The following is a 23,923-nucleotide window of genomic DNA, read 5'->3' on the forward strand; positions in this document are numbered from 1 at the left end:
TCAACGACAAAAAAAAAAAAAAAGATTAAGAAATGAGTTTAACAAAAATGTGCACATCCCTCTAACAAACTGCAACGTGACAATTGACAATAACAAGCAACAGACCAGTACAAATAAACAAGTGTTACTTATTAGTGTAACAAAAGCTCTGCATATTGCCATTCGTTTCATCTCCGCTGATCTTCTTGGATCTGGTTCTTTAATTGCTCTCTCCATCAACCCATGTTTTATACGGCGCAATTATCTCCTGACTGCGTTCAGGGTTTGAAAACATCATGTTCTAGCTTGAATCATCTGCTGCCGAGTCATCAAGATAGTTCTTTTCTTTCAAGAACGTACCAGAGCTTCTAAAGATCATCATATGACTTTAGACGCAGCTCCGAAGCTTTCAAACCTCAACCTATAGCACCCAAGTAATTGCAAATGATCTTAAAACAACCCCAATACAAAAACATACAAATCCTTAATTCTAACATTACAATTTTCAAAATTTTCCACGGCATAACCTTAAAAGGTAGAGAGGGCCAATAGTGGTTACATGAACATAGAATCAAAAGGATCCATAAACATTCAAATTAATTGAAAAGGAATTGGTTACAATCCTAAGCCACAATGAAATCTTGTTGGTACTTACTTGTTCAATTAATTATATTGTGTAAACAATCCTCAGGGAACAGCATATATTGCAAAGGGATGGATTTTGAAGTAAATGCAGAATGAGGTGAGTGAGGAAAAAAACGCACCATAGACAACAGGTTTGTCTTCGTCTTGGCTTATGTCGGAAAAAAAAAACAGAGGAATACACTAGAACACAAAACAGAGACCGATTGATTAACTTTATATGTTTCATATCCTCCATGGCCACCATCTCTCAAGCTCTCATCGTGTTCATAAACATCAAGGGATCTCCCAGCCTTGAACTAGCCCGCATTCTCCTATCTTCAAACCACCATATATTTCCAGCTTGAACTCAAAGAGAAGCTCGCTAGAAGTCACCTCTGCTTCAATTAGGAATGTGTACAGATGCTCTGCTAAAGCCGAATTCAGAATTTGCCTGCAGTTTTTATACACAACTTCCACTACCATTGATTTCTCTTTAGAGCAAGCGTCGTCGCCCCCTTTATTAAGCAGCACGATACAAGCTTTAAATCTCATGGATTTTGGTAGAGGCTTTTCAGTCAACTTGATTGTCAATGGACCGCCACCAGTAGCTCGGTGAGTGAAGTGTGCAGGCACTTGTCCACCTGGTAAGACTGCACATCCACTAGTCTTGATGATGAGGTCTCTCGCCTCTTGATTCAGTTTGAAGCAGTTGGCAAAGATGAGCCAAACCCGTGGATTGGAAAAGGAGCACTCTAGAACCTCCAGGGACTCGCAGTCACTTGCATCCATGACACAGATGGACTCCGAAATTTGTGGGAGTGATACCAATTTCGGGCATCCATAGAGGGAGAATCCTTTTAGATGAGAGATTTTCTTGATACAAGGAGGAACCTCTCGTATCTCTGTGTCGGTCAACCACAGTCCTGTGATTCTTTCAAGAGCATGAGGGAAGTCCTTGAGGTTTTCAAAGTATGACATCTGCAACGAATAAAGACGAGGCCATGACCTGATCGAGGGAGGCACTTGTTCTATTGCAGTTCCTATGAGGTAGAGAACTCCAATATTTGAGGAGATCTGTGGAAAACATTTCAACCTGGAGCAATCACGGAGATCAAGCACATGCAAAGATTCCAAGTTGATGTCGGTGGGAAGGACCTCTAGCTTAGTGCATCCTTGTAATTCCAGCCCATGCAACTTCTGAAGGTTTCCAATGAAAAGAGGAAGTTCCACCAGATTTGAGCAATTACTAAGATTTAAATTCTCCAAGTTGGTGGCATTCCCAACGTATGATGGGAGCTCCACCAGATTTGGGAAACTACTAAGATTCAATTCTCGGAGATTAACGGCATTGCCAATAAAGGAGGGAAAGTCCACAAGACTTAAGCATCCACCCATATCTAATTCTTCCAGCCTATTTCCAGTCAATGAAGGGAGTTTGATTAGACTCGAGCATTTACATAGATTCAATCTCTCAAGGTTAGTGGCAGTTGAGAAATCAGGAAGCTCCTTCAAGTTTTTAGAAGAACTCAAATCCACCCACTTGAGACTTCCAAGCGGCTGTACATGCAAATTACAAAAAATACATGTTTTATACACTTTAGTAATGAAACAGATATGAGAAGCACGTGTCAAAGAAAATTACACAAACGGGTGTGTGGTAAAATCAGTTTTATCTTATAGCAAAAGATATACAAATGATACATTGGAAACAAAGAGAAAGAAATCAAAATAACTTACTTTAATTCCTTCCCATAATTTCTCAAGCTTGCTGTGACGCATAGTTAGTTCGACAAGGAACTCCAAGTTTACATTGGAAGGAAAACATGTCATTGGAAAATGTTTCCACTCTAGTAACTGAAGTTTATGAGATATATAGTTCGGACCTCCAGTTAATTGCAATGTATTGCGAGAACCATTGACTTTTAAGAATTGGAGATTTGACATTCCTTTAAAGGTTTTCTCACTTATATCTAATTCTTCCCCGATTCCTTCGTAGGTGAACTTTATGCCTATGACACTTTTACTACCCTGAAATAAAGAAACAAACCAGAAACTAGAGTGAGTTAGTTATCAAATAAACTAAAATTTCCAGGGAGCAATGCAACGAAAGCCACTTACGGTTGAATCACCAGTCAGCACCTCACAAGTATCTCTTTTGTCGTACAGAAACTGGCGCTGTCCAGGCTCATGAATGGATTCTTTACAAACAATATCTCTACCTAGTTTTTTCTAGCAAACTATGCATCCTTATAACTCCCCTCTCCCAGTCGATGGTTATGAGAGATTTCTCAGCTAAGACGTTAAGTCTTTGCCTCACTTCCAAGAACTTCTTTGCAAGATGCCCTTCCACTTTGTGAATCTTTTCAGAGTTGAAGAAGCAGGCTATATGAAGAAATAAATCTTTATCTTCATCATCTAAAGCATCATAGCTGAACATCAAAATGCTTCTAATATCAGCGTCAAGTCTAGTCTTTAATCTCGGTAACGAATTTGTCCACTCTCGCTTGGACATTCCCCGAAAGTAGGAACCCATAACCCTTAGCCCCAAAGGGAGTTCACCAGCAAGTCTTGTAACTTCCCTTGCAAGCTCCTCAAAACCATCTTTAGGGGACATTTGACCTAAAGAATATGTACAAAAGATTTGGAGAGCCTCATCATTTGTTGGAAAATCTACTTTGTAAATATGGCTAATTCCATGTGCTCTAAAAATTTTCTGATCTTGTGTTGTGATTATAATCCGACTCCCGGGACCAAACCACCAAGTCTCTTTCGCCATCGCATCTAGTTGTACTGACCGGTCAACGCCATCAAGAACAACAAGAACTTTCTTGTCCTTCAACCTATTTGGTGCAACTCCCAAATGAGAAACAACCATATCCTTATGGTTAGTTATTTGAGACATGAACTGTTGTTGTAGTTGCAACTTTGCGCTGTAGTCATCGGAACACAGTCTTGTGTAGTTTGATTTGATATCATCCATAAAGACACTCAGTTGAAAACTGTTGGAGAGTTGGTTGTATGCAACTCTAGCGATTGTGGTTTTCCCAATCCCAGGAGGACCCCAAATACCAATCATCCTCACCTCATCTGAATCTAGGCACAACAATGGTTTCATCCTTTCCAAACGAGCTCCCATCCCAACTAACCCGTCGAAATCATTCGATGGTGTGAAATTATTCAGAATGTTCGAAATATCAGTGGCGATTTTCTTGACCATGGCCGCTTCATCATCCCTAACAATTGGAGAGTTCAATGCATCCATTAAATATGAATTTTTTTTTGTGTATAGAGAAAGCAGGAATAAAAAAAGAACTAACCAGTTGCTTGAATGATAGCCAGCGATTGTGGCCATTCCTGCAAAAGCTTGTCTCCATCTCCCAATGTTTTCCTTTGTTTCACCAACACAAGTTTTTTTAAAGACTTTCCCAAAATCTCCAGTTAGCTTTTTCACATCAGATGGATCCACTTTGTAGAAAATAGGCATTACAGTCTGACCCAACTCTTCTCTGCTCTTCATAATCTCATTAAGACACCATTTTGAGGAGGCATAGTTCCTAGAGAACAAGATAATTGCAATCTTAGATCCTCTAATCGCCCTAATGAGCTCCGGACCAATAGATTCTCCTCTTCTGATTTCATTATCAACGAAAGGAGTGATTCCTTTTCTTTGAAACTCCATCTGAATGTGACTGAAAAGGTTTCTGCGGGCATCTTCCCCGCGAAAGCTGGGAAAGACATCATGCATCCAGATGCGAGAAGAAGAAGGTGGAGGATCTGAAACAGGAGACAAAGAAGATGAAGGTGATGAAGAAGAATCCTTTTCATCGTTACTATCATGATGGGACCGAAGTTTTCTCAGAACGGTTAAGAGCCCAATTGCAGCAGCAACAGTGGTAAGGAAAAAAGAAGAATCCATTAGTTAGTAATTAAGTATGATGGAAACAGAATAACGTAATACTGAGCTTTAAAGGGAGCTATGTGGGTGTTAAAAAAAAAAAAAAAAAAAAAAGGGAGCTACGTGGAGGAAGAAACTACAAAAGAAACTTTGTATCTATTGAAGACAGAACGTTGATTAGGAATGAGGAAACCACTAGCAAAAGAAAGTGGACTGGCTGCTGCTTTTCTCCATATACCTAACTTCCTTGAAATTTCCTCACTGAAATAACGACGGTAACAGAAAGGTCCCACAAGCGTCAACTAGCAAGAGAGGAAACATATCCCAGAAAAAGCACATCCAACTCTCAAATATAAAAATAGAGAATCAAGAAGCACAGACGAGACAGTGGAAACACACACAACTTTTTGTTTGTTTGTTAAAATACAGTAAAAAGGAAAGCAGACAGTGGAAACACACACAACTTTATGTCTATTATATAGCCGATTGATATAATTTCAAAGCTAGCAAACTGTCCAACGAAACGAAGTAAAATTCAAATTAACTTTTAGTAATTGTTGAAAAAGGAAATCAACCGGACCGAAATCAAGCTTAGTCGACTTATTTTCTGAGAATGCTATCTGAAGCATCAAAGTCAACCGGGGTTAGGGAGCTTGCTTCTCTCGAACTCCATCCTCTACTCTTCTATCTTCGAACCACTACAAATCTCCCCTCCCTGGAAGATTGGTCACTCTAACAATGCTGCTAACAACAGCATTCTACACACACCATTAAAGCATTCAGAAAATAAATGTGAGCTGGAACATTCAACTAAAAATAGAACTGATCCAAATGTAAAAGGAAAGAAACAATCCTTACAGTAGGTCATTTTGATCTTCTGTAAACCTTTTCTAGTGATTCAATATGAGCCTTCTTCAATCTCTGTTGCATCACATGGACTGCTTCTTCTTTTACCTTTTCCTCATGTTCGACCTCTCAGCTGATGATGATTCCACTGGATCAGGTGATGAGTTTTCATGTGCTGCTACTGGCGGTTTTTCCATTGGCAGCATGTCACTTAGCATTGGAAGCCTTTCGTTTAATCTTTGGCTAATGATAATGGTCGAAATCATTCTTGGTGCTCTGGCAGTTGCAATTTTTTTTTAAACAGGGGATGTGGTGGGAGGCATCTTCTTCCGTGGATATACAGCATAATTGAATGGTGAATCATAGTCATCCCATCATGTCCCAAGAACCAAAAAATAACACCTGCTTTATACATTGCTTAAGGTAAGAGATAAGAGTAAGAGCCAAGGCTCTATGTTTGCTCTGTCAAAACTTGCTTGGTTTAAAGTATGTTATGATGTTCTACCAGATTACCAAGTCCCGATGAAAGAAACCTTTTTTTTTTCATTTGCTCTCTGATCGTTTGAGATTGGATTAAGTTCAACGATAAGAAAAAAAAAGATTAAGATATATGAGTTAAAAAAAAAAGTGCAGTAACAAGCCTATTCAGCACTAAGTGTTGCTTATAAGTGTACCAAAGGCTCTACATATAGCGTTTACCATTCTTTTCGTCTCGGCTGATCCTCTGGGATCCGGCTCTTCAATTGCTATATCGGTCAACACATGCGTGTACGGCACATTGATCTCCTCACCCACATTTGAGTTTCATTTAATTTCATACCACCCATCAACTTTTCAAAAAAAAAAAGAAGAGGAATACACTAGAGAACAAAAAACAGAGACCCAATAACTTTATATGTTTCAAATCCGACATGGCCACCCCCACCTCTCAAACTCTCATCAACATGAAGGGACCTCCGCGTCTCGGACTAGCCCACATTCTCCTATCTTCCAAACAGCATCCCTTTTCAGCTTGAATTCAAAGATAAGCTCGCTGGAAGTAACCTCCGCTTCGACTCGGAATATGTACAGATGCTCTGCTAAAGCCGGATACAGCTTTTTATTGCTATTTTGATATATGACATCCACTTCCATCGAGTTCTCTTCAGAGCAAGCGTCATGGTCAACTTTATTAACCAGCAAGATGCAAGCTTTAAATGTCATGTACTTTGGAAGAGGCTTTTCGTTCAACTTGATTGTCAATGGACCTCCACCAGTAGCTCGGTGAGTGAAGTATGGAGGCACTTGGCCACCTGGTACGACTGCATATCTACAATTATTCTGGATGATGAGGTTTCTCGCTTCTTGATTCAGTTTGAAGCAGTTGGCGAAGTTGAGCGTAAGGTATTGATTGCGAAAGGAGCACTCTAGTATCTCCAGGGACTTGCAGTCACTTGCATCCATGTAACGGATGGACTCCGAAATGGTTGGGAGTGTTACCAACTTTCGGCATCCCTTGAGCACGAATACACTCAGACGAGACATTTTCTTGATCCACGGACGAACCTCTTGTATCTCCGTGTCTGTCAAGCACATGCATGTGATTCTTTCAAGAGCATGAGGGAATTCCTTGAGGTTTTCAAAGTATGACATCTTCAACTCATCAAGACGAGACCATGACCTTATCGAGGGAGGCACTTGTCCTATTGCAGTTCCTATGAGGTAGAGATTTCTAACGTTTGTGGAGATCTCAGGAAAAAATTTCAACATGGAGCAATCATTGAGATTAAGTTCAAACAAAGATTCCAAGTTGATGTTGGTGGGAAGAACCTCTAGCTTAGTGCACCCTTCTAATCTCAGCCTTTTCAACTTCTGAAGGTTTCCAATGAAAAGAGGAAGTTCCACCAGATTTGAGGAATTACTAAGTATCAAGTCCTCTAGATTAGTGGCATTCCCAATGAAGGAAGGTACCTCCAACAATTGTGGTAGACTACTTAAATTCAATGTCTGAAGATTGACGACATTTCCGACAGTGGACAATCCACGGAGATCAAGACTTGAACATCCAGCGAGATCAAGATCATTCAAAAATTCCAAGGTGATGTTGTTGGGAAAATTCTCTAGCTTACTGCATCCTTTTAGTATCAGTGTCTGCCTGCAACTTATGCAGGTTTCCAAAAGAGAGAAGAAGTTTCACCAGATGTGAGCAGTCACTAAGATTTAAATACTCCAGGTTGGTGGCATTCCCAACGTATGAAGGGAGCTCCACCAAATTTGGGAAACTGAAAAGATTCAATTTGAGGAGATTAACGGCATTCCCAATAAAGGAGGGAAACTCGACAAGACTTGAGCATCCACCTATATCTAGTTCCTCCATACTATTTCCAGGCAAGCAAGGCAGTTTGACTAGACTCGAGCAATTACGTAAATACAGTTTCTCAAGTTTCGTGGCAGTTGAGAGATCAGGAAGCTCCTTCAAGTTTACAGAATCACACAAATCCACCCACTTGAGACTTCCAAGCGTCTGTACAAATAAATTACAAAAATTGGTTGTTTTATACACTTTTGTAACAGAGCCCTTAAACAAAGAAAAAAAGCTTCATAAACGGGTGTGACAAGATCAGTTTTTTCTAATTCAAAAATGTACAAATACTAGATTTGAAACAAAGTGAAATCAATAAAAACAGCTTACTTTAATTCCTTCCCACAACTTCTCAAGCTTGCTGCCAATCATGATTAGTTCGACAAGGAACTCCAAGTTTACGTTGCAAGGAAAACATGGCATTGGAAAATGACTCCAGTGTAGTAATCGAAGTTTATGAGACAAATAGTTCAGACCTCGAGTTAATTGCAATGGAGCGCTATAACCAGTGACTTGTAAGAATTGGAGATTTGACATTCCGTCAAAGGCTTTCTCACTTACTTCTAATTCTTCTTCTATTTTGTAGTAGTCCAGCTTTATCCCTATGACACTTTTACTACCCTGAAAGAAAGAACCACACAAGAAAGTAGAGTTTGTTTGTTTACGAATAAACTAAATTTTGCAGCGAGTAAAGCAATAAAAGACACTTACTGTTGCATCACCAGTCAGCAATTCACAAATCTCTCTACAGCCGTACAGAAACTGGCGCTGTCCAGGCTCATGAATAGATCTTTTACAAACAATTTCTTTACCTAACTTTTCTAGCAAACTATGCATCCTTATAACTCCCCAGTCGATAGATATGAGAGATCTCTCAGCTAAGACATTAAGTCTTTGCCTTACTTCCACGAACTTCTTTGCAAGATACTCTTCCACTTTGTGAACCTTTTCATAGATGAAGAAGCAGGCTATATGAAGAAATAAATCTTTATCTTCGTCATCTAGAGCATCATAGCTGAACTTCAAAATGCTCCGGATATCAGTATCAAGGCTAGTTCTTAATCTTGGTAGCGAATTTATCCATTCTTGCTTGGACATTCTCCGAAAGTACGAACCCATAACCCTTAGCCCCAAAGGGAGTTCACCAGCAAGTCTTGTAACTTCCCGAGCAAGCTCCTCAAAACCCTCTTTAGGGGACTTTTGACCAAAAGAATATGTACAAAAGATTTGGAGAGCCTCATCATTTGTTGGAAAATCCACTTTGTAAATATGGTTGATTCCATGTGCTCTAAGAAGTTTCTGATCTTGTGTTGTGATTACAATCCGACTCCCAGGACCAAACCACCAAGTCTCTTTCGCCATTGCATCTAGTTGTAATGAGCAGTCCACGCCATCAAGAACAACAAGAACTTTCTTGTCTTTCAACCTATTTGGCGCAACTCCCAAATGAGAAACAACCATATCCTTATGATCGATTATTTGAGACATAAACTGTTGTTGTAGTTGCAACTTTGCACTGTAGTCATCGGAACACAGTCTTGAATACTTAACTTTGATATCATCCATAAAGACACTTAGTTGAAAACTGTTGGAGAGTTGGTTGTATGCGACTCTAGCGATTGTGGTCTTCCCTATCCCAGGAGGACCCCAAATCCCAATCATCCTCACCTCACCTGAGCCTAGGCATAACAATGGTTCCATCTTTTTCAAATGAGCTCCCATCCCCACTAACCCGTCGAACTCATTTGATGGTGTGAAATTATTCAGTATGTTTGAAATATCAGTGGCAATTTTCTTGATCATGGCAGCTTCATTATCCCTAATAATCATGCGCATTCATAAATAAGTGTGAATTTGTAGGATGTCTTTTGTATAAAAAAATTATAGAGCAAGTGGGAAGCAAAAGAACTAACCAGTTGCCTGAATGATAACCAGCTACTGTGGCCACTTTTGCCAAAGCTTGTCTCCATCTCCCAATGTTTTCCTTCGTTTCACCAGCACAAGTTTTTCTAAAGACTTTCCCAAAATCTCCGGTTAGATTTTTCACATCAGATGGATACACTTTGTAGAAAATAGCCATTACAGTCTGACCCAACTCTTCTCTGCACTTGATAATCTCCACCAGTTCATCAAGACACCATATTGAGGAGGCATAGTTCCTAGAGAGCAAGATAATTGCGATCTTAGATCCTCTAATCACCCTAATGAGCTCGGGACCAATAGATTCTCCTCTTTTGATTTCATTATCGCTGAAAGGAGTGATTCCTTTTCTTTCGAACTCCATCTTAATGTGACTTAGAAAGTGTTTCCGTACATCTTCTCCGCGGAAGCTTGGAAAGACATCATGCGTCCAGATGCGAGAAGAAGAAGAAGAAGAAGGTGGAGGAACTGTTGAAGGAGACAAAGAAGACGAAGGTGATGAAGAGGAATGATCCTTTTCTCTGTTATCTTCTTGAAGGAATATAAGTTTTCTCAGAAGAGTTAAGAGACCTATTGCCGCAGCAACAATGGTAAGGAAAAAAGAAGAATCCATTAATTAGTATGATGAAAAGAGGATCAGTATTTCAGAGATATAGAGGGAGCCTATGAGGCCTTGTATACATTGAACACAGAACGTTGACTAGGAATGTTAAACTACTAGCACTAAAAAAAGTGGACAGGCTGGTGCTTTTAAAATAACAGAAAGGTCCCACAAGCGCAACCAGCAAGAGAAGAAGCTTAAATACACAAGCAATCTCTCAAATATATAAAAATAATGATATCCAAGAAAAATACACAAGTAACTCTCAAATATATAAAAATAAAGAATCAGAAAGCACAAACATCAACCCTTTTTGTTTGTTTGTAAGAAAACAGTAAAAAGGAAAGAATGTAAGAACCATACGAAACACAAGCAATCTTTCAAGAAAGCAGTGATCAAAAACTGAGTTCCCTGAATTTGAAAAAAGAAATCAAAGATTCAAAATACTTTACAAGGATGTTCATCCCTAACGCTGAGATCTGAAACATCAATCCTCTTTGTCCTATTTTCATAAGGAAACCCATTGATCAATATCACCTCTATTTACTAATCTGTATACAATGTCGAGAGAAAAATCTTTAATCTAGCATTGGAAATCGTAAGGCATAGTAATCCAAAGATTATGTTTATGTATCATACAACAAAAATAACATTTGAATTACGAAGATCTATCAGACCAACAAAGAAAATTAGTTAAGAAAATCTAAAGACTACAAAAAAACCCTGTCTACAGTTTTGCGATTTTAGCTCTCACAAGTCACATCACTTGCAATAAAAATGCCGAGTACTATCGCCTGACGACGAAGATAACGCCGGAGAATGGAGATGAAAGGCGACGCTGGGGAAGATAGAGCAGAGCAACCACTGTAACTTTTATTTTAATAAAACTGTTTGCTGTTTTGTAACTCATGCTGTTTTGTGTTAATAATATAACAAAGCATGTCGTTTATCAAGTTTTTGGTTTATTAGGCTTCGTCTTGATCGCTGATTTTCAACGGGTCACTTTCTCCTTTAAACGTCGTCATTTCTCACTATTTTTTTTTAAAAACGCATGCTGTTTAGTGTTTATAATATAACAAAGCATGTAGTTTTTTAAACTTTTCGTCGTTATAGTCTGCTCACAACAGAAATATTCTCTCTCTCTACAGAAGCAACTGATCTTTCTCTCTGAGCTTGATAATGGCGCAATCAAAGGGATGGATTCAGAACGGTTGGTTCTCTGCTTTACTCGTCTCCTATTCACAAGTCTTCTCATCTATGCAAATTTTTTTTTTTCAATTTGCTTCTTTCGTTTAATATTTGGTGCTCCGTTCCTAACACAGTTGCAATTTTTATTTGAACAGAGGATGTGGTGTGAATGATAATGAATCCGATTTAAGCATAAATGTAATGCTCTTTTTTTGTTTAATTTTTTTTCTCATATTTGGTTTGTGGGAGTAACATGGTTTATCTAAATCTTGACTACGCTTTTACTTTCAGATGATACCTTGACGGAAGAGATATACGCTTAATGCATGAAGAAAGGACAGAAGCTTTGACTTTTCTTCTCACGGTTTTTTTTTTTTGAGTTATTCCTCAAAGTCTTGGTAGAATTTGTATTTTTTGAGCCAAAGAGAAACTTTTACTCTCTTATCGTTGCACAGAAGGATACTACCTTTTTTTTTTTATCCCAACCAAAACAAATCACTTTCTGTCGACCGGCTTTACAACGCATTTCTTTAAGCGAAACACTGAAGTTTCAAAATTGGGAAATAATGACAGAGGAAACAAAGCTTTGTTATTTGCTATTCTAATAGTTAGACGTTGGATTACGTTCAAAGACAAAAGCTTATGACATGAGTTTACAAAAAAAGTGCACATCGCTCTAACAACTGAAACATGACACTAACAAACAATAGACCAGCACAAAGAACAATACAAAATCTTCTTCAGCCTCTCAGGTACTAATTGTTACTTGGTTGTGTACCAAAGGTTCTACATATTAAGCTCGGCTGATCTTCTGGGATCCCTTTCTTCAACTGCTCTCCCCGTCAGTGCATGCTGTATGCGGCACATTAATCAAAAGTTAAAAAGCCAACATTGTATTTACCGTTGTAATGCGTTCAGGGTTTGTAAACATGCTTAAAGCATCTGACACCGAGTCATCAACATAGTTTTTTTTCTTCTTTTAGAAGAACATACCAGTGTCTGAAGATCATCCCATGACTTTAGACGCAGCTCAAACCTCGACCTAAAACATCAAAGTAATTGCAAATGATCTTATAACAGTCCGTCAACAAAATTATACAAATCCTAAATTATAACATTACATTCTTCAAAATTTCCATGGCGTAACCTTATAAAATATGCTGAAAGATGGACAATACTGTTACACAAAAAAAAATCAAAAGGGACCCTAAACATTCACAATACTCAAAACGCAATTAGTTACAATCTTAAGCCACAATGAAATACCTTTACAGCTTGTTTAATTAAAGAAAATGAACAATGAGAAGAGAGAGAAAAAAAGCACACCGTAGACAACAGGTTTGTCTTCGTCTTGGCTTCTGTCGGGAAAAAAACACCACACTCCAAAGAAAAACAGAGGAATACACTAGACAACAATAAACAGAGACTCTAACTTTATGTGCTTCACATCCGCCATGGCCACCACCGCCCAAGCTCACCTCGTGTTCATCAATATTAAGGGACCTCCAAGTGATGGACTAGTCCGCATTCTCCTATCTTCAAAACATCATCGGTTTCCAGCTTGAACTCAAAGAGGAGCTCACTGAATGTAACCTCTTCTGTGATCGGGAATGTGTACATATGTTCTGCTAAAGGCTGAGTTAGCTTGCAACTGCTATTTTTATACATAACAACCGCTTTCGTCGATTTCTCTTTAAAGCAAGTGGCATGGTCACCTTTATTAAGCAGCAAGATGCAAGCTTTAAATGTCATGTATTTGGGAAGAGGATTTTCAGTCAATTTGATTGTCAATGGACCTCCACCAATAGCTCGGTGAGTGAAGCAAGCAGGCACTTGTCCACCTGGTAAGACTGCACGTACACTATTCTGGATGATGAGGTCTCTTGCCTCTTGATTCAGTTTGAAGCAGTTGGCAAAGATGAGAGAAACATCTTGTTTGGGAAAGGAGCCCTCTAGTATCTCCAGGGACTTGCAGTCACTTGCATCCATGTAATAGATGGAATCCGTAATCGGTGGGACTGATACCAACTTTCGGCATCCCTTAAGCACGAATGCACTCAGACGAGACATTTTCTTGACCCACGGAGGAACCTCTTGTATCTCTGTGTCGGTCAAGCACAGTCCTGTGATTCTTTCAAGAGCATGAGGGTATTCCCTGAGGTTTTCAAAGTATGACATATACAACGCATCAAGACGAGGCCATGATCTGATCGAGGGAGGCACTTGTTCTATTGCAGTTCCTATGAGGTTGAGATTTTTGATGTTTGCGGAGATTTGAGGGAAACTTCTCAACATGGAGCAATCACGGAGATCAAGTGCATCCAAAGATTCCAAGTTGATGTTTGTGGGAAGGACCTCTAGCTTATCACATCCTCTTAATCTCAGCCTCTGCAACTTTTGAAAGTTTTCAATGAATAGAGGAATTTCCACCAGATTTGAGCAATTACTAGGGTTCAACTTGAACAACTTAATCAATGAAAAGGCAAAACTCATTTCCAATGTAGATCAGAAGCAGACCCATCAAACCCATCTCAAATAAGTTGAATCAAACCTATCATACGATTCATACCAGACAAGAGAGGGGCGTCGACGGAGAGGGACGACGCTCGCGAGAGAGATATGATGAAACGATAGATTTTTCCCCAAATTAATTTTGTTTTGAAACCCTAGGTTTTTTTTGTTCATTGGACGGCCCGTGACCATAAAGCCCAAACCCGATAATGACCACTTTTTAAATGGTTTCCTGAATTATGCCCAATCAAAACCCATGGAAAATATGGATTTATCCAAATTAGGCCCATTTTATATATGGACACGGGCTACCATTTGGTAGCCCAACCATTTAACACCTCTAGGTTCAAGTCCACTAGATTAATCGCATTCTCAATAATGGAAGGAAGATCCGACAATTGTGGTAGACTACTTAAATTTAATGTTTGGAGATTGAGAGCATTTCCGATAATAGAGCATCCACCTGGATCAAGACTTAAGCATCCAGCGAGATCAAGTTCATACAAAGATTCCAAGTTGACGTTGGTGGGAAGAACCTCTAGCTTACTGCATCCGTTCAGTATCAGTTTCTGCAACTTCTGAAGGTTTCCAAAAGAGAGAGGAAGTTTCACCAAATCTAAGCAATTACTAAGATTCAAGTACTCCAAGTTGGTAGAATTCCCAACATAGGGAGAGAGCTCCAGCAGATTTGGGAAACTACTAAGATCCAATACTAGGAGATTACCGGCGTTGCCAATAAAAGAGGGAAACTCCACAAGACTTGAGCATCCACCAATATTTAATTCCTCCAGAATATTTCCACTCAGCGAAGGGAGTTTGATTAGACTCGAGCAATTACGTAGATCCAATTTCTCAAGGTTAGTGGCAGTTGAGAGATCAGGAAGCTCCTTCAAGTATATGGAATAACTCAAATCCATCCACTTGAGACATCGAAGCGACTGTACAGACAAATTACAAAAACATGGTTGTATAAATGATAGATTCAAAACAAATAGAATTAAAAAAATTAACTTACTTTAATTCCTTCCCACAACTTCTCAAGCTTCCAAGTTTACAATGCAAGGAAAGCATGTCATTGGAAAATAACTCCACTCTAGTAATCGAAGTTTATGAGATAGATAGTTCAGACCTCCAGTTAATTGCAATTTATCGCGATAACCATTGACTTTTAAGAATTGGAGATTCGGCATTCCTTCAAAGGCTTTCTCACTTCCTTGATTCCGTAGCAGCTGAAATTTATGCCTATGACGCTCTTACTGCCCTGAAATAAAGGACCAAACAAGAAAGTATAGTTTGTTAGTTATCAAATAAACTACATTTGCAGAGAGAAATGCAATGAAAAGACACTTACTGTTGCATCACCAGTGAGTAATTCACAAATTTCTCTTTCATCGTACAGAAACTACCGCTGCCCAGGCTCATAAATAGACTGTTTACAAACAATTTCTCTACCTAGTTTTTCTAGCAAACTATGCATCTCTATATATCCCCACTTGTTGTCGATAGATATGAGAGATTTCTCAACCAGGACATTAAGTCTTTGCCTCACATCCAAGAACTTATTTTCAAGATGCTCTTCCACTCTGTGAATGTCTTCAGAGCTGAAAAAGCATGCTATATGAAGAAACAATAATTTTTCATCATCATCTAAAGCATCATAGCTGAACTTCAAAATGCTTTGAATATCAGAGTCAAGGCTAGTCTTCAATCTTGGAAGGGAATTAGTCCACTCTTGCTTGGGCATTCCCCGAAAGTAGGAACCCATAACCCTTAGTCCCAAAGGGAGTTCACCAGAAAGTTTTGTAACTTCTCGAGCAAGCTCTTCAAAACCATCTTTAGGGGACTTTTGACCCCACGAATACGTACAAAAGATTTCGAGCGCCTCACTATTTATTGGAAAATCTACTTTGTAGATATGGTTAACCCCATGTGCTCTAAGAAGTTTATGATCTTGTGTTGTGACGATAATCCGACTCCCGGGACCAAACCACCAAGTCTCCTTTGCCATCGCATCTAGTTGTAGTGACCGGTCCACGCCATCAAGAACAACAAGAACTTTCTTATCCTTCAACCTATTTGACGCAACTCCCAGATGAGAAACAACCATATCCTTATGGTTTGTTATTTGAGACATAAACTGTTGTTGTAGTTGTAACTTTACGCTGTAGTCATCGGAACACAACCTTGAAGAGTTTGCTTTGAGATCATCCATAAAGACACTAAGTTGAAAACTGTTGGAGAGTTGGTTGAATGCGACTCTAGCGATAGTGGTCTTCCCAATCCCAGGAGGACCCCAAATCCCAATCATCCTCACCTCATCTGAGCCTAGGTATAACAATGGTTCCAACTTTTCCAAATGAACTCCCATCCCAACTAACCCATCGAAATCATTTGATGGTGTGAAATTATTCAGTATGTTTGAAATATCAGTGGCAATTTTCGTGATCATGGCTGCTTCATTATCCCTAATAATCATGCGCATTCATAAATAAGTGTGAATTTGTGAGATGTCTTTTGTATAAAAAATTTATAGAGCAAGTGGGAATAAAAAAAAAAGAACTAACCAGTTGCTTGAATGATAACCAGCTACTGTGGCCACTTTTGCCAAAGCTTGTCTCCATCTCCCAATGTTTTCCTTCGTTTCACCAGCACAAGTTTTTCTAAAGACTTTCCCAAAATCTCCGGTTAGATTTTTTACATCAGATGGATGTACACTTTGTAGAAAATAGCCATTACAGTCTGACCCAACTCTTCTCTGCACTTGATAATCTCCACCAGTTCATCAAGACACCATATTGAGGAGGCATAGTTCCTAGAGAGCAAGATAATTGCGATCTTAGATCCTCTAATCACCCTAATGAGCTCGGGACCAATAGATTCTCCTCTTTTGATTTCATTATCGCTGAAAGGAGTGATTCCTTTTCTTTCGAACTCCATCTCAATGTGACTGAAGAAGTCCCTGCGTACGTCTGCCCCGCGGAAACTAGGAAAGACATCATGCGTCCAGATGCGAGAAGAAGAAGGTGGAGGAACTGTTGAAGGAGACAAAGAAGACGAAGGTGATGAAGAAGAATCCTTTTCATCGTTATCGTCATGATGGAACCGAAGTTTTCTCAGAACGGTTAAGAGCCCTACGGCAGCAGCAAGAGTGGTAAGAAAAAAAAAGAAGATTTCATCAGTTAGTATAATGGAAAGAGGATCAGTATTACAGATCTGTAAAGGGAGCTATCCGGAGGAAGAAACTATAAAGAGGCTTTGCATACATTTAACACAGAAGGTTGACTAGGAACGTTGAAACTACTACCGTAAAAAGTGGATCCGTATAACGTTGGCCACAGAAAATTACAAAAACGACGGTAAGAGGAAGGCCCCACAAGCGCAGCTAGCAAGAGAGGAGGCTTAAAAATAATGATATCCAGGAAACTACACAACCAACTCTCAAATATAAAAATAAAGAAATAGGTTCGACCTGATCTACAACATATCAGCTGATGATAATTCCATTGGATCAGGTTATGTATTTTCAGGTACTGCTACTGGCGAGTGTAGCACTTAGCATTAGAAGCCTTCGGAGGCGGCTTACGTAGCAGACGTAAACCGGACTTATATGAAGCGCATGCATTCTCTAGACGACATCGTTTCTCTCTCAAAAGGAAGAGAAAACTCATGCTATTTTGGGCTAATAATAAAACAAAGCCTGTCGTTTAATTAAGTCTCTCGTTTGTTATGCGTTCGTCGTTATCGTCTGGTTTCAACGGCTATACTCTTCCCATTAAACGACGTCGTTCCCCTCTTAAAATTAAAACGAAACGCGTGCTGTTTTGTGTTTATAATATAACAAAGCATGTAGTTTAATAAACCTTTCGTCGTTATAGTCTGGTTCCAACAGGTCCACTCTGTTTCTCTGTCTCTACAGAAGCATGAGTCAATAGCTTCACGGGTTTACTTCCACTTGATCATTCTCCAGATCCCTCTCTTCAGGTAAAATGACATTAAAAACAAACTCTCACCTTCGTAATTCGAACCCTCGATTTCGTCATCTAACGAGAGATGCATCTATGAATACAAAGCATGAGTCTTTCTCATGCATTGGTCAGTTCATTTTGATGAAAACTTTTATTACCGATTCAAGTTCCCAAGTTTCATGTAGTTCCTTGTGCCATGTTCTAGCTTATGGAATCTATAAGCTAGTTTTCATTGCTTAATCAACTTGATCAGTACCATTCATTCATAATTCATTTACTTGGTTCCCTCTCTCTCTCTCTGGTTGATTCTGACTTGAATCACATTGTGAAAACAGGGTTCCATGTAGATCAGGAATGTGTATGTCGCCCATCCACATGACGTCATCTCAGTTGATTTCTAGTGAGATCTTTCCTGTTCCAATGATTAAGGCTCTACTATACCCTGGTGCTATCGTCAATGGTCTTGCCACCAACATGACGTTTCCAAAGTGGGATAATGTGTTGGATCTTTACAATCTCACCAATGTCAAAGATGCATCTGCAGTCTCTGATCTTCAGCGCCTAGAGGTTTGGTTTTTTTCTCTCTCTATCGTTTGGTTTGTCTTTGTGTATTGACCGGTTAGTTACTAAGTGAGTTGTTTTGGGGCAGGTTCTTGCAGGGACCTACTTTTCTGTAGCTGGGGCCTTTGTGGGTTTGCTAAAGCCCGGTAGTATGGGGATGTTTGGATCGTTACTGCTAGTTTGGGGTCTTGTCAAAGAAGGGATCTTAAAGAAGCTAATGAATACTGACCCGTCCAGCACCGTTTACGTGGACCCAACCATGGTGATTGCGATGATCTGCGCTCTCTATATGATAAATTATAACTTGAAGAAAGCTACGAGGGCCGCTCCTACTCATCCAATTGCTAAGCCACTCATGAGCTCTTCAAAATCTAAGCTCAAGTGAGTTTATTTCAAAGACTTGTAGGGTTTGTTGTCTTGTCTTTGTTGCCACTGCCAGAAAGGAAAATGAAATTGTCGTTGTGTTTTTATGGGGCTCTGCTCAGTAGTCAGTATCTTTCGATATCAAAGAACATGAACACAGTTTTCAGATACCCGAGTCCTGAGGAATGGCTCTTCAACAGTTACTACAGTTATCTGGACGCTTACAGCTTGCTACAACTCAACTCAGGTTATATATCAATAATAATCTTCTTAATTAATGTATCGATTCCATTTTCTTGCATATATATGGTTATTTAATTTCAATAAACCGTTTCATTTATGGCAGATACATAAAGCTGCTGGGAATGAAACTCAAACAACAGTTCATGAGCAAGAGATTGATGAAAGTGAAGATGATGAAGAACATGTAGAAGAGCATTTCGGAGAATGATAACGATTCCATTTCATATTCTTCGCATTTTTGGCTTGTGAACTAAATTGTTTCCATCTAAATCTTGCCTACGGTTTTACTGCAGATGATAACTTGATGGAAGAGATGTGAGCTATAATGATGAAGATAAGAGAAGAGAAAGAAGCGTTGACGCTTCTCACTATTCTGTATTTTTGACAGAGGAAACAAACCTATTTTATTTGCCCTCTCATATTAGACATTGGATTAAGTGTTACTTATTAGTATACCAAAGGCTTTGAATATTGCCATTCGTTTCGTCTCAGGCTGATCTTTATGGATCTGGCTATTCAATTGCTCTCTCCACCATCAACACATGCTTTATTCAGCACATTGATCTCCTCGCCTAAATTCGAGTTTCAGATACATATATTTAGTTAGAGGAAAGGATTCGCATTTCATTTCATAGCACCCATCAACTATTGATTTTTTTTTTTTTTTTTTTTTTTTTGCAAGAGCTAAACAAAGCCAGCTTGGTATTTACTTTTGGAATGCGTTCAGGGTTTGGAAACATCAGGTCGTATGCGCATCTTATCTTTCAGAAGAACTTATCAGAGCTTCTGACAATCATCCCTCCCATTACTTTAGACGGAGTCCCGACAGGCCCGTTCCTTCTATAAGGCACATAAAGCATTTGCTTTAGACCACAAAATATAATTGTAATTGGAAGGCCACATTTTCTAAGATGTTAGTTTTGTTTAATAGTCAAATTGTTCAAAGGTTAACCTATTGGTTACTGTTCCAACCATTCTCTAGCAAACTTCTATTTCTTTTTGTTTATAATTTAATTTTGAACAACATATTGTTTGTATTGGAGGGCTACAATTTCTTTAAAGCTTGAAGCCTCTCAAAAGTATGGGACGGCACTGAGTCCCGAAGCTTTCCAACCTCACTTAAAACACCAAAGTAATTGCAAATGAACTTAAAACAACTCCATAAACAAAAGACATACAAAAACAACTTTAAAATAATAATATGACATCTGAGGAAAACGTGTGATACTTCAACTCCTTGAGGTTTTAAAAGTGTGACGTCTTCAACTCTTCAAGACGAGGCCATGAGTCCCAGATCGTGAGAGTCACGTGTTCTACCCCAGTTCCTCTTAGGTCGAGAAATCTAATGTTTGTGGAGATCTGAGGAAAACGTGTCAACAAGCAGCAATCACTGAGATCAAGTTCATCCAAAGATTCCAAGTTGATGTTCGTGGGAAGAACCTCTAGATTAATGCACCGATTCAGTAGCAGTGTCCGCAACTTCTGAAGGTTTCCAAGAGAGAGAGGAAGTTCCACCAGGTTTGAGCAACCACTAAGGTCCAAGTAATCTAGATTAATGGCATTTCCAACAAAGGAAGGGAGCTCCAACAATTGTGGTAGACTACTTAAATTCAATTGTTGAAGATTGACGGCATTTCCCATAGTGGAAAATCCACCGAGATCAAGACTTGAGCATCCAGAAATATCCAAAAATTCCAAGTTGATGTTCGTGGGAAGAAACTCTAGCTTACTGCATCCGCTCAGCATCAGCTTCTGCAACTTCTGAATGTTTCCAAGAGAGGGAGGAAGTTCCACCAGACCTAAGCAATTACTAAGATTCAAGTACTCCAAGTTGGTGGCATCCCCAACATAGGAAGGGAGCTCCACCAGATTTACGCAATTACGGAGATCCAGTTCTCGAAGATTAACAACATTCCCAATAAAGGAGGGAAACTCCACAAGACTTGAGCATCCACCAATGTATAATTCTTCCAGATTCTTTCCAGGTAAGGAAGGAAGTTTGATTAGACTCGAGCAATTACGAAGATTCAATTTCTCAAGGTTAGTGGCAGTTGAGAGATCAGGAAGCTCCTTCAAGTATATGGAATAACTCAAATCCATCCACTTGAGACATCGAAGCGACTGTACAGACAAATTACAAAAACATGGTTGTATAAATGATAGATTCAAAACAAAGAAAAATAAATAAAATAACTTACTTTAATTCCTTCCCACAACTTCTCAAGCTTGCTCTCAGTCATGATAAGTTCCACAAGGAACTCCAAGTTTACATTACCAGGAAAATATGTCACTGGAAAATGACTCCACTCTAGTAATCGAAGTTTATGAGATAGATAGTTCAGACCTCCAGTTAATTGCAATTTATCGCGATAACCACTGACTTTTAAGAATTGGAGATTCGACATTGCTTCAAAGGCTTTCTCGCTTATATGTAATTCTTCCCCGATTCCTCCGTATCTGCACTTTATGCCTATGACACTTTTACTACCCTGAAATAAAGGAACAAACAAGAAAGTATAGTTTGTTGTTAGTTATCAAACAAACTAAAATTTCCAGGGAGCAACGTAATGAAAGAAACTTACTGTTGAATAACCAGTTAGTACTTCATAAATCTCTCTTTCGTCGTTCAGAAACTGGCGCTGTCCAGGCTCATGAATAGATTGTTTAAAAACAATATCTCTACCTAGTTTTTGTAGCAAACTATGCATCGTTATAACTCCTGAGTCGATAGATATGAGAGATTTCTCAGCTAAGACGTTAAGTCTTTGCCTCACTTCTAAGAACTTCTTCGCAAGATGCTCTTCTACTTTTCGAATATATCCAGAATCGAAGAAGCAGGCTATATGAAGAAATAAATCTTTATCTTCATCATCTAAAGCATCATAGCTGAACTTCAAAATGCTTCCAATATCAGGGTCAATTCTAGTCTTTAATCTTGGTAGCGAATTTGTCCACTCTTGCTTGGACATTCCCCGAAAATAGGAACCCATAACCTTTAGCCCCAAAGGAAGTTTACCAGCAAGTCCTGTAACTTCCCAAGCAAGCTCCTCAAAACCATCTTTAGGGGACTTTTGACCCCACGAATACGTACAAAAGATTTCGAGAGCCTCACTATTTATTGGAAAATCTACTTTGTAGATATGGTTAACCCCATGTGCTCTAAGAAGTTTATGATCTTGTGTTGTGACGATAATCCGACTTCCAGGACCAAACCACCAAGTCTTTTTTGCTAACGCATCTAGTTGTATATACTGGTCCACACCATCAAGAACAACAAGAACTTTCTTGTCCTTCAATCTATTCGAAGCAACTCCCAAATGCGAAACCACCATATCCTTATGGTCGGTTATCTGAGACATTAACTGTTGTTGTAACTGTAACTTTGCGCTGTAGTCATCAGAGCACAGTCTTGAATAGTTTGATTTCAGATCATCCATAAAGGCGCTAAGTTGAAAATTGTTGGAGAGTTGGTTGAATGCTACTCTAGCGATTGTGGTCTTACCAATCCCAGGAGGACCCCAAATCCCAATCATCCTCACCTCATCTGAGCCTAGGCATAACAATGGTTCCATCTTTTTCAAATGAGTTCCCATCCCAACTAACTCGTCGAAATCATTTGATGGTGTGAAATTATTCAGTATGTTCGAAATATCAGTGGCGATTTTCTTGATCATGGCTGCTTCATTATCCCTAAAATTCATGCACATTCATAAAAAATTATGAATTTGTGGGACGTGTATGCTTAAAAAATGTATAGAGAAAGTGAGAATTAAAAAAGAACTAACCAGTTCCTTGAATGATAGCCAGCGATTGTGGCCACTTTTGCCAAAGCTTGTCTCCATCTCCCAATGTTTTCCTTCGTTTCACCAGCACAAGTTTTTCTAAAGACTTTCCCAAAATCTCCGGTTAGATTTTTTACATCAGATGGATGTACACTTTGTAGAAAATAGCCATTACAGTCTGACCCAACTCTTCTCTGCACTTGATAATCTCCACCAGTTCATCAAGACACCATTTTGAGGAGGCATAGTTCCTAGAGAGCAAGATAATTGCGATCTTAGATCCTCTAATGGCTCTGATCAGCTCGGGACCAATAGATTCGCCTCTTTTGATTTCATTATCAATGAATGGAGTGATTCCTTTTCTTTCGAACTCCATCTCAATGTGACTGAAGAAGTCCCTGCGTACGTCTGCCCCGCGGAAACTAGGAAAGACTTCATGCGTCCAGATGCGAGAAGAAGAAGGTGGAGGAACTATTGAAGGAGACGGAGAAGACGAAGAAGAATCCTTTTCGCCTTTATTATCATGATGGAACCGAAGTTTTCTCAGAACGGTTAACAGGCCTATTGCAGCAGCAACAGTGGTGAGGAAAAAAGAAGAATTCATTAGTGAGTATGATGGAAAGAGAATCAAATATTACAGATCGCTAAAGGGAGCTATCTTGAAGAAGAAACTATAAAGAGGCTAAAGTATACATTTAACACAGAGTTGACTAGGAGCGTTGAAACTACCGGAAAAAGTGGATCCGTATACCTTTGTCACAGAAAATTACAAAAACGACGGTAAAAGAAAGGCCCCACAAGCGCAGCTAGCAAGAGAGGAGGCTTATTAAATATAGTTATATCCAAGAAAATACACAACCAACTCTCAAATAGATTAAAATAAAAAAATATGTTCGACCTCTCTGCAACACATTCAGCTGAATAGCTGATGATAATTCCATTGGATCAGGTGATGAGTTTTTCGGTACTGCTACTGGCGATTTTTTCATCTGGCGAGTGTAGCACTTACCATTAGAAGCCTTCGGAGGCGGGTCACGTAGCAGACGTAAACCGGACTTTAATATGAAGCGCATGCATTCTCTAGATGACATCGTTTCTCTCTCA

At 39.2% G+C, this 23,923-nt stretch overlaps 1 protein-coding gene, 1 long non-coding RNA gene and 4 pseudogenes across 2 annotated transcripts; 2 read left to right on the forward strand and 4 right to left on the reverse strand.

Annotated features, from left to right (window-relative positions):
• Window positions 1-444: 444 nt before the first annotated feature.
• LOC106362973 lies at window positions 445-4,822 on the reverse strand (annotated as a pseudogene).
• Window positions 4,823-5,890: 1,068 nt separating this feature from the next.
• On the reverse strand, window positions 5,891-10,303 carry LOC111198369 (annotated as a pseudogene).
• A 1,043-nt stretch (window positions 10,304-11,346) lies between these two features.
• On the forward strand, window positions 11,347-11,870 carry LOC106365446. The gene is made up of 3 exons (XR_001273496.3): window positions 11,347-11,416; window positions 11,550-11,592; window positions 11,686-11,870. It is a non-coding gene; the product is annotated as an uncharacterized LOC106365446 (long non-coding RNA).
• Window positions 11,871-11,965: 95 nt separating this feature from the next.
• Window positions 11,966-17,118, reverse strand: LOC106362972 (annotated as a pseudogene).
• A 680-nt stretch (window positions 17,119-17,798) lies between these two features.
• LOC106366766 lies at window positions 17,799-19,508 on the forward strand. Its single transcript, XM_013806426.3, has 5 exons — window positions 17,799-17,886; window positions 18,206-18,437; window positions 18,520-18,812; window positions 18,917-19,041; window positions 19,141-19,508. The coding sequence occupies exons 2-5, from the start codon at window positions 18,225-18,227 to the stop codon at window positions 19,146-19,148; spliced, it is 639 nt and encodes a 212-aa protein (XP_013661880.1). The 5' UTR covers window positions 17,799-17,886; window positions 18,206-18,224; the 3' UTR covers window positions 19,149-19,508.
• Window positions 19,509-20,044: 536 nt separating this feature from the next.
• Window positions 20,045-23,573, reverse strand: LOC106362970 (annotated as a pseudogene).
• Between the last annotated feature and the right edge of the window lie 350 nt (window positions 23,574-23,923).

Source organism: Brassica napus, chromosome C3 (assembly GCF_020379485.1).
Source record: "Brassica napus cultivar Da-Ae chromosome C3, Da-Ae, whole genome shotgun sequence".
Classification (NCBI taxonomy): Eukaryota; Viridiplantae; Streptophyta; class Magnoliopsida; order Brassicales; family Brassicaceae; genus Brassica; species Brassica napus.

Bases quoted from the DNA above. Each gene is read 5' to 3' on its own strand.
- LOC106366766 (XM_013806426.3), top strand. From the start codon at position 18,225: ATGTGTATGTCGCCCATCCACATGACGTCATCTCAGTTGATTTCTAGT. The intron at 18,438-18,519 runs GTTTGGTTTTTT...GTTTTGGGGCAG, and splicing joins CTGATCTTCAGCGCCTAGAG to GTTCTTGCAGGGACCTACTT. The intron at 18,813-18,916 runs GTGAGTTTATTT...GGCTCTGCTCAG, and splicing joins TCTTCAAAATCTAAGCTCAA to TAGTCAGTATCTTTCGATAT.